We start from the raw sequence: 11,311 nt of genomic DNA on the forward strand, positions 1-11,311 counted from the left end.
AATGTCATGGGTTCGTTCTGATCTTTTCCTGGTATTTTTATTTTTTATAATTAAGTTACTTCAATGAGTTCGGCACCTCACCATATGCGAAAAGTGCAAGAAAACACTTCGCAAACAATATGTGTGAAGAATAAAGTGACATCAAGACAGAAAACCTTTATGAACTAATTAACAATATAAAAAAGCTAAATATTATAAAATGCAATAAAATATTTTATTTATTTGTTTGTTTGTTTATAAATAACGTAATTAAATTAAATATAAAATTGAATGTACCGAGATACTTCCAATGATGACAAATATATTATATTATTTTATTTTATTGTAGAACCATGATACATTTAAAGCAGTAACTTTACCTTGCATATTACATAAAAACCGTATATGTTGTATATACATTATATATGGTATATACATTTGTGTGTGTGTGTGTGTGTGTGTGTGTGTGTGTGTGTGTGTGTGTATATAATAGATTATAATGCTGATAAAGTTCATGAATTAATATACAATATAAAAAGCCAAATACAATATAAAGTATAATATGCAGACAACTATCTTATTTATTATATAAATACCTTATTTTAAGGTTATTTTAAGGCTTAATTTATATACACCATACACAAATGTTGATAAAATAATAGTATAATTAATATTATATTATATTATATTATATTATATTATATTATATTATATTCCAAAATACGTTCAATGCACGGCACAACACTGCCACTTAGTGTTCATCCTCTCCAAGACCTCATAGAGGCCTTTTTCAACAATTTTCAATGTTTATGCAAGATTAAGCAAACTTAAAATTATTTTTTTTTACTTGTAACACATGCTTCTTTCCCCAAACTCTTGTCTTGTTAAATTATGTGTCTATTGATACACATCACAGTTAAAATCGCCATCATGCATAACATGCATTAAAAAAGTAATAATAATAATATTTTTTTTTACAATAAAGTGATAAAAAACTTTAGAACGGCTTTTTTCAGACGTGCCTATAAACAATGAATTCATTATTCATGAGTAGGCGTGTCGCCCAGAGGCCCCATATTCCTCATACAAAAAGTGCATGTAAACTACACGAGAAAGGTTAGTATGACGACGTTGTGAGGTTAAACTAAACTTACCCTAGTCTTAGAGGCGAAAAACAAAACTTCACTCGATCAGTCTCTTTTCCAGACTCAGGCAGGAGGAACACATGGCGGCGACGGAGACCAGCTTAAGCCCGGCGGTGGAGTCGGTGGTGCCGGCTTGTATGTTCGCACCTGACCCGAGCTGCGCGGAGGATTTGCCCGGCGCTGAGCGCAGCGACGCCGGCGACAATCAGAACGGGGAAGCCGAGGATCATTTAGACCTCACCAGCAAGGTGGCTCTCAGGCCTAAGCGTTCGGTTGAACGCTTCCCTGTGTGCACGAAGCAATACAAGAGTTTATTTTATAAATGCGTGGTGTTTAAACATATTTTCAACTTTGAATTCAAAGCAGAAGGGCTGCATGAGTGACACGTTGGCTGTGCATGTGAACGCCAGCTGGCACTGCACCCACTGTACTGACCCCAGACTACGTGCATGTGCGCGATCGAACCTGAACATGATTAACATTGTGATGGGGTGAATTTAAGGTTGTTGCATGCATGCAAAACTGCAGTAAAAAGTGCAACATGAAAATGCAATGTTTTTTGCTACAAATATAGATTTGTGTGTGCCTAAAAAGTATTTGGGGTGCTTAAGTCACGTTTAAAAATGAACATATAAATATTAAAATTAAAATTAGATTTGATTAGACTTCATGATTAGACCTCACTTCAGAATCATAAAATGTTAAACCAAATAAAAAAATTAAAAAAAAAAACAGGTTGACTGTTTGAAAATAGGTTTAATTGCAAAAATGGCTAAAAAAAAAAGTTAAGCGATAGCCTGCTGTCTAAAGCAGTGGAATTGATTTATTTTATTTAAATAATTTTCATTTGGATAATTAAAACCTACCAAACTATTTTTTTTATATAAAGCATTCAATTTATATATATATATATATATATATATATATATATATATATATATATACACACACACACAATTTCATATTTTGTAATCCAATTTAATGGCATTTATACACTTAAAAGTTTTGCTTAAATGTCCAAATATGTTTTGAGGTCACCGTGTAGCAGGAATCCTCAAATCTGGCCCATAAGTTCCACTTTTCTGCACAGTTTTGCTGATCAGTGTCTCCAGGACCATTAGAAAATCACAGGTACAGTAGTGTTTGATCAGGGTTAGAGTTAAACATTGGTCCTCCAGGGTAAGATTTAAGGCTGCATAGAGATATTAAATGAAAGTGACATACAGCAAAGTATGGTGACCCATACTCAGAATTCGTGCTCTGCATTAAACCCATCCAAATTGAACACACAGCAATGAACACACACCCGGAGCAGTGGGCAGCCATTTATGCTGCGGTGCCCAGGGAGCAGTTGGGGCTTCATGCCTTGCTCAGAGGCACCTCAGTCATGGTATTGAGGGTGGAGAGAGCGCTGTATTAAGTATATGGAATGCATACCAAATTGCCATTTTAAAATATGAAAAAACATGCTCAACAAACATCTTGTTTTTATTCAAAAAGTTCCTTTAATAATACTTTGATTATTTTTGTTCATTCTTGTCAGTTTGCACTGGTCAGCCCTACAGGAGAGCAGTATGACTGTTTACAAAGGCAGCTGCGAGAACAAATAGAGGAAGGATGCGGAGAAACCATCTATGTAGTTGGGATGGGAACAGGTGAGACGTGATGATGTGTCACAAAGCTTTCGCCAAGTTTGAACATTTTTATGGAATAGACAAACATGTTGCACCAGAAAAAGACACCATTGTCCTTATTGTATTTGTTGATATAGATTGGTTTAACCAGATTGTGTACTCTTGCCCATTTGTCATAATTATTATTTTACTTTCAAGTTCATTTCAGAAACTGATTTCGACTTTCCCAGACCGAAAGGTTCTATTTAGAAGTGCTGATTAATTCTTGGTGTCTCTTTTGTGTCTTAGACGGCGGTGATTATGGTCTGGATGAGCAGGATATGGAAGCATCTGTCGCTACAGTGCAGTCACTTTGTGAACAGGTTGACTCCGACCTGATTCTGCTGCGAGAGAGGACAGAGGCAGCAGGATGTGTCCGCGATTATCTCATCCGGCGCCGCGTCGGAGAGGCTGACTTCCTGGAAGTCAGGTCAGAATGAGGTTTTGCGAAGAAATTATATACAAAAATGTTATATTTTTAGTTGAAAATCATTTCTCTCCTCAGAGTTGCGGTTGTAGGTAATGTAGATGCTGGTAAAAGCACACTTTTGGGTGTCCTAACCCACGGCGAACTCGACAACGGTCGCGGCTTCGCCCGCCAGAAGCTGTTCCGCCACAAACATGAGATGGAGAGCGGCCGGACCAGCAGTGTTGGCAATGACATCCTGGGTTTTGACCAGGAAGGGCATGTGGTCAACAAACCAGACAGCCATGGGGGCAGCCTGGACTGGACCAAAATCTGCGAGAAGTCGTCAAAGGTCATCACTTTCATCGACTTGGCGGGCCACGAGAAGTACCTGAAGACCACCGTGTTTGGCATGACTGGCCACCTACCAGATTTCTGCATGCTAATGGTGAGAGGGGGTAGGTGTGCCACAGGTGTACGTACTCAGTGGTTCAATCTTTTATGAATTCTGTATTTTTCTGTGTCGCGAAGGTGGGAAGTAACGCGGGAATCGTTGGCATGACTAAAGAGCATCTCGGTCTCGCTCTGGCCCTCAACGTTCCTGTTTTTGTAGTTGTAACTAAGATAGACATGTGTCCAGCTAACATCTTACAAGGTAATGCGAATCTCTCATTTTACAACAGAAGTTTAATCAACAGCATTTGTGGCATAATGCTCATTAGTAATAATTTACAGAAATAATGTATAATCTATACAAATTTTGTAAGATTCCAAGGACATCCAAATGTTTACATGAAAAAAAAAAAATATATATATATAATCTAGTTTGTATTTTAGCTAATAGATTTTTGGGGGGTTGTAGTGTTTACGCAAGGATACTTTCTGGCAACATTGTACATGTTGTGCAAACGGTTTTTAGAGTTCTGAAGTTACAAGATACAATATAACGCAATTAAAATAAAAAGTATATCCTGTTTTAACCAATATTATACCACCAATGCTGATGAAAGTTATTGTGAATTATCAACCCAGCCATTCAGCCCTCCAGTGTATGTTTTTATAGACATACTGTATTTTCATGTGGTTTTGTGTTGCAGAGACGCTTAAGTTATTACAAAGGCTACTCAAGTCTCCAGGATGCAGAAAAATCCCAGTTTTGGTGCAAAACAAGGATGACGTCATTGTTACGGCCTCAAACTTCAGCTCAGAAAGGTAATTTTGCTTAATTCTTGCCTGTAGGACCATGAACTTACAATTAGAAAAACCATGAACTTACACTTAGAGTGATTTTTTTGACTTAGATTGCAATAAAATATCTTATCAAACACTTAAAAACTGTAAAAATTGAGTTTTTAGTCTCTGCTGTATTTAGAGTAAAAAACTTTGGAAATCAAGATGCTTTTTTGCGCAACGAATCTTTATAAAGCGCCAACTTCAAACAAGGTATTAATATCATCTGAAATAATGAGAGCATATTCAACCAAAGCATTATTTGTGTGTAGGATGTGTCCGATTTTCCAGATTTCCAATGTGACGGGTGAAAACATGGACTTCTTGAAAATGTTCCTGAACCTGCTGTCTCCCAGAACGATATTTAAAGACGACGAGCCGCCAGAGTTTCAGATTGATGACACATATTCAGTGCCGGTATGACACACACTGTCTTTTGTGCTTCTGTCTACCCTCTTTCTCAATCGTTTGAACTTCTCATATGTTCTTCAGGGTGTTGGTACTGTAGTATCAGGGACTACTTTACGTGGATTGATACGGCTGAATGACACGCTGCTCCTCGGTCCAGATCCTCTAGGCGTTTTCATCCCTATCATCGTCAAATCCATTCACCGCAAGCGCATGCCTGTTAAAGAAGTGCGCGGTGGGCAGACGGCCTCGTTCGCCCTGAAGAAGATCAAGCGCTCATCGATCAGGAAGGGAATGGTGATGGTGTCGCCACGCCTCAACCCACAGGCATGCTGGGAGTTTGAGGCAGAGATTCTCGTACTACACCATCCAACGACGATATCGCCAAGATACCAAGCTATGGGTGAGCAGAAGAGACAAATGTTAAATATTTGACTGAATTTTTGTTACTCCTAATATTAAATACTGAACATTATTATACAGTTTTAAATATTTAATAAAAAGAGAATTTTTGTTTCATGTGATATTTAAAAAAATTTGTTTGTTGTATAATATATATATATATATATATATATATATATATATATATATATATATATATATATATATATATATATATATATATATATATATATATATATATAGGACATGTACTTGCATAAAAAATCTAAATCTAAATAAAAAATATTAAGAAATTTGGATTAATGCAGCAAATATTTATTTAAAATTGCTTAAGAAAAACACAGAATTGTTGACATTTTTGCTCATTTATTAAAAAAGAAAAACTGAAATATCACATGGTCCTAAGTATTCAGACCCTTTGCTGTGACACTCATATATTTAACTCAGGTGCTGTCCATTTCTTCTGATCATCCTTGAGATGGTTCTACACCTTCATTTGAGTCCAGCTGTGTTTGATTATACTGATTGGACTTGATTAGGAAAGCCACACACCGGTCTATATAAGACCTTACAGTTTACAGTGCATGTCAGAGCAAATGAGAAACATGAGGTCAAAGGAACTGCCTGGAGAGCTCAAAGACAGAATTGTGGCAAGGCACAGATCTGGCCAAGGTTGCAAAAAAATTTCTACTGCACTTAAGGTTCCTTAGAGCACAGTGGCCTCCATAATCCTTAAATGGAAGACGTTTGGGACTACCAGAATCCTTCCTAGAGCTGGCCGTCCGGCCAAACTGAGCTATCGAGGGAGAAGAGCCTTGGTGAGAGAGGTAAAAAAAACCCAAAGATCACTGTGGCTGAGCTCCAGAGATGCAGTCGGGAGCTGGGATAAAGTTGTAGAAAGTCAACCATCACTGCAGCCCTCCACCAGTCGGGCTTTATGGCAGAGTGGCCCAACAGAAGCCTCTCCTCAGTGCAAGACACATGAAAGCCCCCATGGAGTTTGCTAAAAAACACCTGAAGGATTCTCTGGTCTGATGAGAACAAGAGAGAACTTTTTTGCCTGAATTCTAAGCGGTATGTGTGGAGAAAACCAGGCACTGCTCATCACCTGTCCATTACAGTCCCAACAGTGAAGCATGGTGGTGGCTGCATCATGCTGTGGGGGTGTTTTTCAGCTGCAGGGACAGGACGACTGGTTGCAATTGAAGGAAAGATGAATGCGGCCAAGTACAGGGATATCCTGGACAAAAACCTTCTCCAGAGTGTTCAGGACCTCAGACTGGGCCGAGGGTTCACCTTCCAACAAAACAATGACCCTAAGCACACAGCTAAAATAACGAAGGAGTGGCTTCACAACAACTCCGTGACTGTTCTTGAATGGCCCAGCCAAAGCCCTGTCTTAAACCCAATTGAGCATCTCTGGAGAGACCTGAAAATGGCTGTACACCAACATTTACCATCCAACCTGACATGACTGGAGAGGATCTGCAAGGAGGAATGGCAGAGGATCCCCAAATCCAGGTGTGAAAAACTTGTTGCATCTTTCCCAAAAAGACTCGTGGCTGTATTAGATCAAAAAGGTGCTTCTACTAAATGCTGAGCAAAGGGTCTGAATACTTAGGACCATGTGATATTTCAGTTTTCTTTTTTAATAAATGTTCAAAAATGTCAAAAATTCTGTGTTTTTCTGTCAATATGGGGTGCAATAATGGTGTACATTTTAATGAGAAAAAAATAACTTACCGTATTTTTCTGAGTATAAGTCGCATCAGTCCAAAAATAGTTCATGATGAGGAAAAAAACATATATAAGTCGCATTTATTTAGAACCAAGATAAAACATTACCGTCTCTAGCCTCGAGAGGGCGCTCTATGTCTTCAGTGTAGACTACAGGAGCACTGAGCAGCATCTCTGGCAGAATAGAGCGCCCTCTCGCGGCTGGAGACGGTAATGTTTTCTTTTGGTTCATTTCTCTCGGTTCATGTCAAATTAATTTTGTTAAATAAGTCGCACCTGACTAGAAGTCGCAGGACCAGCCAAACCATGAAAAAAGTGTGACTTATAGTCCGGAAAATATGGTAAATGATTTTAGCAAATGGCTGCAATATAACAGAGTGAAAAATTTAAGGGGGTCTGAATACTTTCCGTACCCACTGTGTGTGTGTGTGTGTGTTTTATATATGTTTAACCAATATATAATTATATGTCTACAGGTTTGCCTGAAATTATGAAATTGGTTATCAAAAATTATAATTGAATGTTCGTATTAAGAAAAACTGTATTGAAAAAAATATATATATATATATATATATATATAATTTGCCATTCCAGAGGATACACACATTTTGGGATTTAATTTTGTTTCAGTTTACTATATTACAATTTGTATATTGCAATTGTTTATAACCAATATTAAAGTATATATCTACATTGTTTTACCTTTTATGAAATTTAATATACATAAAGAAATTAATTCACTGTTTGATTTTGGGGAAAAAATGAAAGTATTTGCTGAAGAATTGGTATACAGATATTAAATATCTAAACAGAAATTGTAACTAAATAGATATTGTAGCTATTTGGCACTTTGTCATGAGGTTCTCTCTATCATAGTTCACTGTGGCAGTATCAGACAGACGGCCACTATCATCGGAATGAACAAAGACTGTTTACGGACGGGGGACAAAGCCACCGTACACTTCCGTTTCATCAAGACCCCCGAGTACTTTCACACGGACCAGAGACTGGTCTTCAGAGAGGGCAGGACCAAGGCAGTGGGTACCATCACTAAGGTCAGAGGTCACAAAAACATTCAGTCTGTCTCTCTGTCTGTCTATATGGGGTCTTGAGATTCATCCAACTATAATTTGGTATCTCTGTGTGAATCAGTTTAAATTATAGTCTATAATTAGTCAATAAAGTCTATAAAGAGACCTTCCAGCATGAGTCATAAAAACTGGCGACGCATTTCCTTCTGAAACTCCTGTCTGTTGTCTTCGCTTGTACGACAGCTGCTTCAAAGCAAGCCTCAGGCCAAGATGCAGTCTACCAAGAAACCCTCGTCACAGGTGGAAGGCTCTTCATCAGCCAGCGAGGAAACCACACAGATGGGAGGAAGCCCTCAAATGGGACAACCGGTGAGAGAAACAACAATTATTACTATTTTATATTTATATGTTAATGTAGATTACTAAAATGGTTGTATTATGTTCATTATATGCTCTTTTTTTCCGCATCACATTTTCGTTCTTTTAACATTTCCTTCGGGGTATGCATGTAATATTCATCTCCAAACTTTCACGGACACTTACAACCCTTGAAATTTCTCTTCCCTTTTCATCCCAAATACACCAAAACCATCCTTTTCTCTTCTCTTCTGTCTGTGGCTCAGAGCTGTAGACAGCAGGGGGCGAGGAAATACTTTGTAAAGATCGAAACAAAGAGAATACAGAGAAGAAAAAAAAAGTTTAAAGGACAAGAAACCGGTGTGAAGGGAAGGTAAAACTGTTTAAGGCAGGTTAGGGTCAAACTCTTTAAGCTTTTTAAAATGTTAATGTGCTGTAGTGTAAATCACGGAGGTATTAACAGCATTACTTTCAAGACTAAAGACATTAGTCGTAATGTAATGAATTAGGCTGATTTATTTCATGAACAGTATTTGAATGAGACAAATCACCTCTGAAAAGCTCACGACTCTTTCGTTTACACTTAACGGTTAATTGATTTTTTCATTAATGGTCACTGCAGAGCAAATTCTGGGGTTTGTTTGTTTTTAAGTAGTGTTTGAATAGTAAAGTTGTCTTTATTAACCATTATTGAGGTGTTAAATTACAGGTTTACAAAAAGAATCTATTGACATTAGCTCAGTCAGTTACGTTTTAAATGGCCATGAACAAAAAAATGTATCATTTAAAATAATATAATAATAAAAATAAGTAAATTGCATCTGCCAAAACTATTGTTGATAAACATAAAGGATAATTGTATTACATTTTTAATGTATTTATCTTCAGAATTTTTAGTCCAAGATTTAATTGTTTTAATAATAATGATAATAATAATAATAATAAAAAAACCTTGACCACCAAGACCTACCCATGAAAAAGGATCTAAATATTTGGATTTCATCTTTTCTTTCAGTTGAATTTACTGTCTTTAATTGACAATCATTTAAAATAAAAAGTAGTAAAATAATATTATACCTTATTTGAAGAAAAAAAAAAAAAAAAAAAAAACTTGTTTGCTAAGGGGAAAATTACAAATAAAATATATTTTTTAAATATTTATTCATTTTTATAGAATTATTCAAACCGCCTTCATTTTGCTACTACAGCACAGTGCTGTTGGGAAAAACACTTCTTGAGCAACTGTATTTTTAAAGTGAGATTTTTCCTTTTATTTATTTACTTGAATGACAGTTGTTGTTTTTTTTTTTTGCTTTTAAACACAATTAGCAAAACAAATGAAAATTTTACTTTTTTTTTTTTAAGAGAAAATGGCAAAAACTGTTATTCACCGTTAATATTCCTATTTAAGGAAATGACAAACTGATAAAAAATTAAAATCTTTCGAATTTTAATTGACCATAAACAGTTTTTAAACCCAAAATGTGAAAAATAATGAACTAAATAAGTCATATGTCAGCTATCAACCTGTGAGAACCTCCATCGTCTCTTTCAGTTGAAGTCTGGTGGAAGTGGGCGACGGCGTGGAGGCAAATGGCACAAAGACAAATCAGCACTGAGCAGCACTGGAACGACTCCTTCAGCAGCTGGAGTGGGCGGCAACTGAGCCTCCTCCGTCACTACTGGTCAGCTGCCTTTAATGTTTAAAGTGAACACCAGAGGGCAGTAAAGCCTTTTCTCTCTCTCTCGCTTTCTTTTTTTTTTCTTCATCTTTTTTCTTCCCTCACTAAAACGGACTGAGCTATTTCTCCCTAATTAGAAATGTTCATCTCTGCTGACACAATCGTGCCAAAACCCTGACTGACAAGCAGCTGTTGTGTTCCTCGTCCACCCTTATCAAACCCTTTTACTTAATATTCTGTCAGCCGTTGGAGTCTCGACTTCTTGTAATAAACACCCCGAAATCCTGGATTTTGTAGCCGCAATGTTTCCCCGAGGACCCAATTAAGGAGCCTACGACTGAATCCCTGTTTGTGTTCAGCGATTTTGCTTTTTTTTTTTTTTTTTTCCATGTCATTTTCCTCCTCCAATTGAATTTGGCAAATGCTAACGCAGATGAAAGGGAGAAATCTGTTCTGCTTGTCAATCTCTCATGCCCCCTCATCCTCTTCTGATTTTAATGAGCGTTGTAGCTGCCGAGACGCACAAAACCACGGCAGATAAAACCAGTCCCTCTCGGAGTGTCACAAATCAGGTGGCTTCCCGCTCTCCCGTGATGCTTTTTCATTTCGTGACCCAGCATCACTTTCAAAGGATCTCACCTTTTCATCAGAGCAATGTTGTTGTTTTTTGTGTAGGACGGGAAGCTAACTGAGATGACTTGGCATTTAGTTCGCATTTCTGTTGCCACTTTCTCATTACAATTTTTTCTCTCTCTACGCTTATTTATTCTAAACTGTTTTTAATTAAATTTTCCTGTGCAAGACACCCTTGAGCCAATGAAAACCAGTATAGACCTTGAATAAATTCAAGTAAAATGATTAATTCACCCAAAAATGACAAGTCAGCATTTATCCACCATTCCAAACCAGTGTGATTTTGAGTTGCTTTTTTTCTATGAAATTGCAATAAATAGAGAGATTTATTATTATTTCGCCTCACAAAAGTGGTCTATAAATATGGAAGCCTGTTTCCACCACAGGATAAAACAAGGTAATTGTGACTTTTTATCTCTGCCTTTTTCTATTCTGAATTTATATTAGAATTGTGAGATAAAAACTTTGTTTCTTACCATATGTCTTCAAAAGACTGTAAATGTCACATGGACCACATTTATGGTGCTTTTGAAGCTTGAAAGCTTAAGTTCCTAGTGTAATTGTGAAAAGAGCAACTGTTGCACAAAGGAAATAATGTCATAGTGCTTTGACATTAGGGTGACATTTG

The 11,311-nt window shown here is 36.9% G+C and overlaps 1 protein-coding gene across 1 annotated transcript; it reads left to right on the forward strand.

The window, feature by feature from the left end:
* Positions 1-1,041: 1,041 nt before the first annotated feature.
* Positions 1,042-11,016, forward strand: LOC132131570 (GTP-binding protein 1-like). Its single transcript, XM_059543624.1, has 12 exons — positions 1,042-1,095; positions 1,186-1,372; positions 2,668-2,779; positions 3,047-3,227; positions 3,303-3,651; positions 3,735-3,858; positions 4,301-4,415; positions 4,706-4,850; positions 4,926-5,244; positions 7,857-8,035; positions 8,255-8,380; positions 9,924-11,016. Exons 2-12 carry the CDS (start codon positions 1,205-1,207, stop codon positions 10,032-10,034), a joined length of 1,929 nt encoding a protein of 642 aa, XP_059399607.1. The 5' UTR covers positions 1,042-1,095; positions 1,186-1,204; the 3' UTR covers positions 10,035-11,016.
* Positions 11,017-11,311: the final 295 nt, after the last annotated feature.

This window comes from Carassius carassius, chromosome 48, assembly GCF_963082965.1.
Source record: "Carassius carassius chromosome 48, fCarCar2.1, whole genome shotgun sequence".
NCBI lineage: Eukaryota > Metazoa > Chordata > Actinopteri > Cypriniformes > Cyprinidae > Carassius > Carassius carassius.

Bases quoted from the DNA above. Each gene is read 5' to 3' on its own strand.
- LOC132131570 (XM_059543624.1), top strand. From the start codon at position 1,205: ATGGCGGCGACGGAGACCAGCTTAAGCCCGGCGGTGGAGTCGGTGGTG. The intron at 4,416-4,705 runs GTAATTTTGCTT...ATTTGTGTGTAG, and splicing joins TCAAACTTCAGCTCAGAAAG to GATGTGTCCGATTTTCCAGA. The intron at 8,036-8,254 runs GTCAGAGGTCAC...CTTGTACGACAG, and splicing joins CAGTGGGTACCATCACTAAG to CTGCTTCAAAGCAAGCCTCA.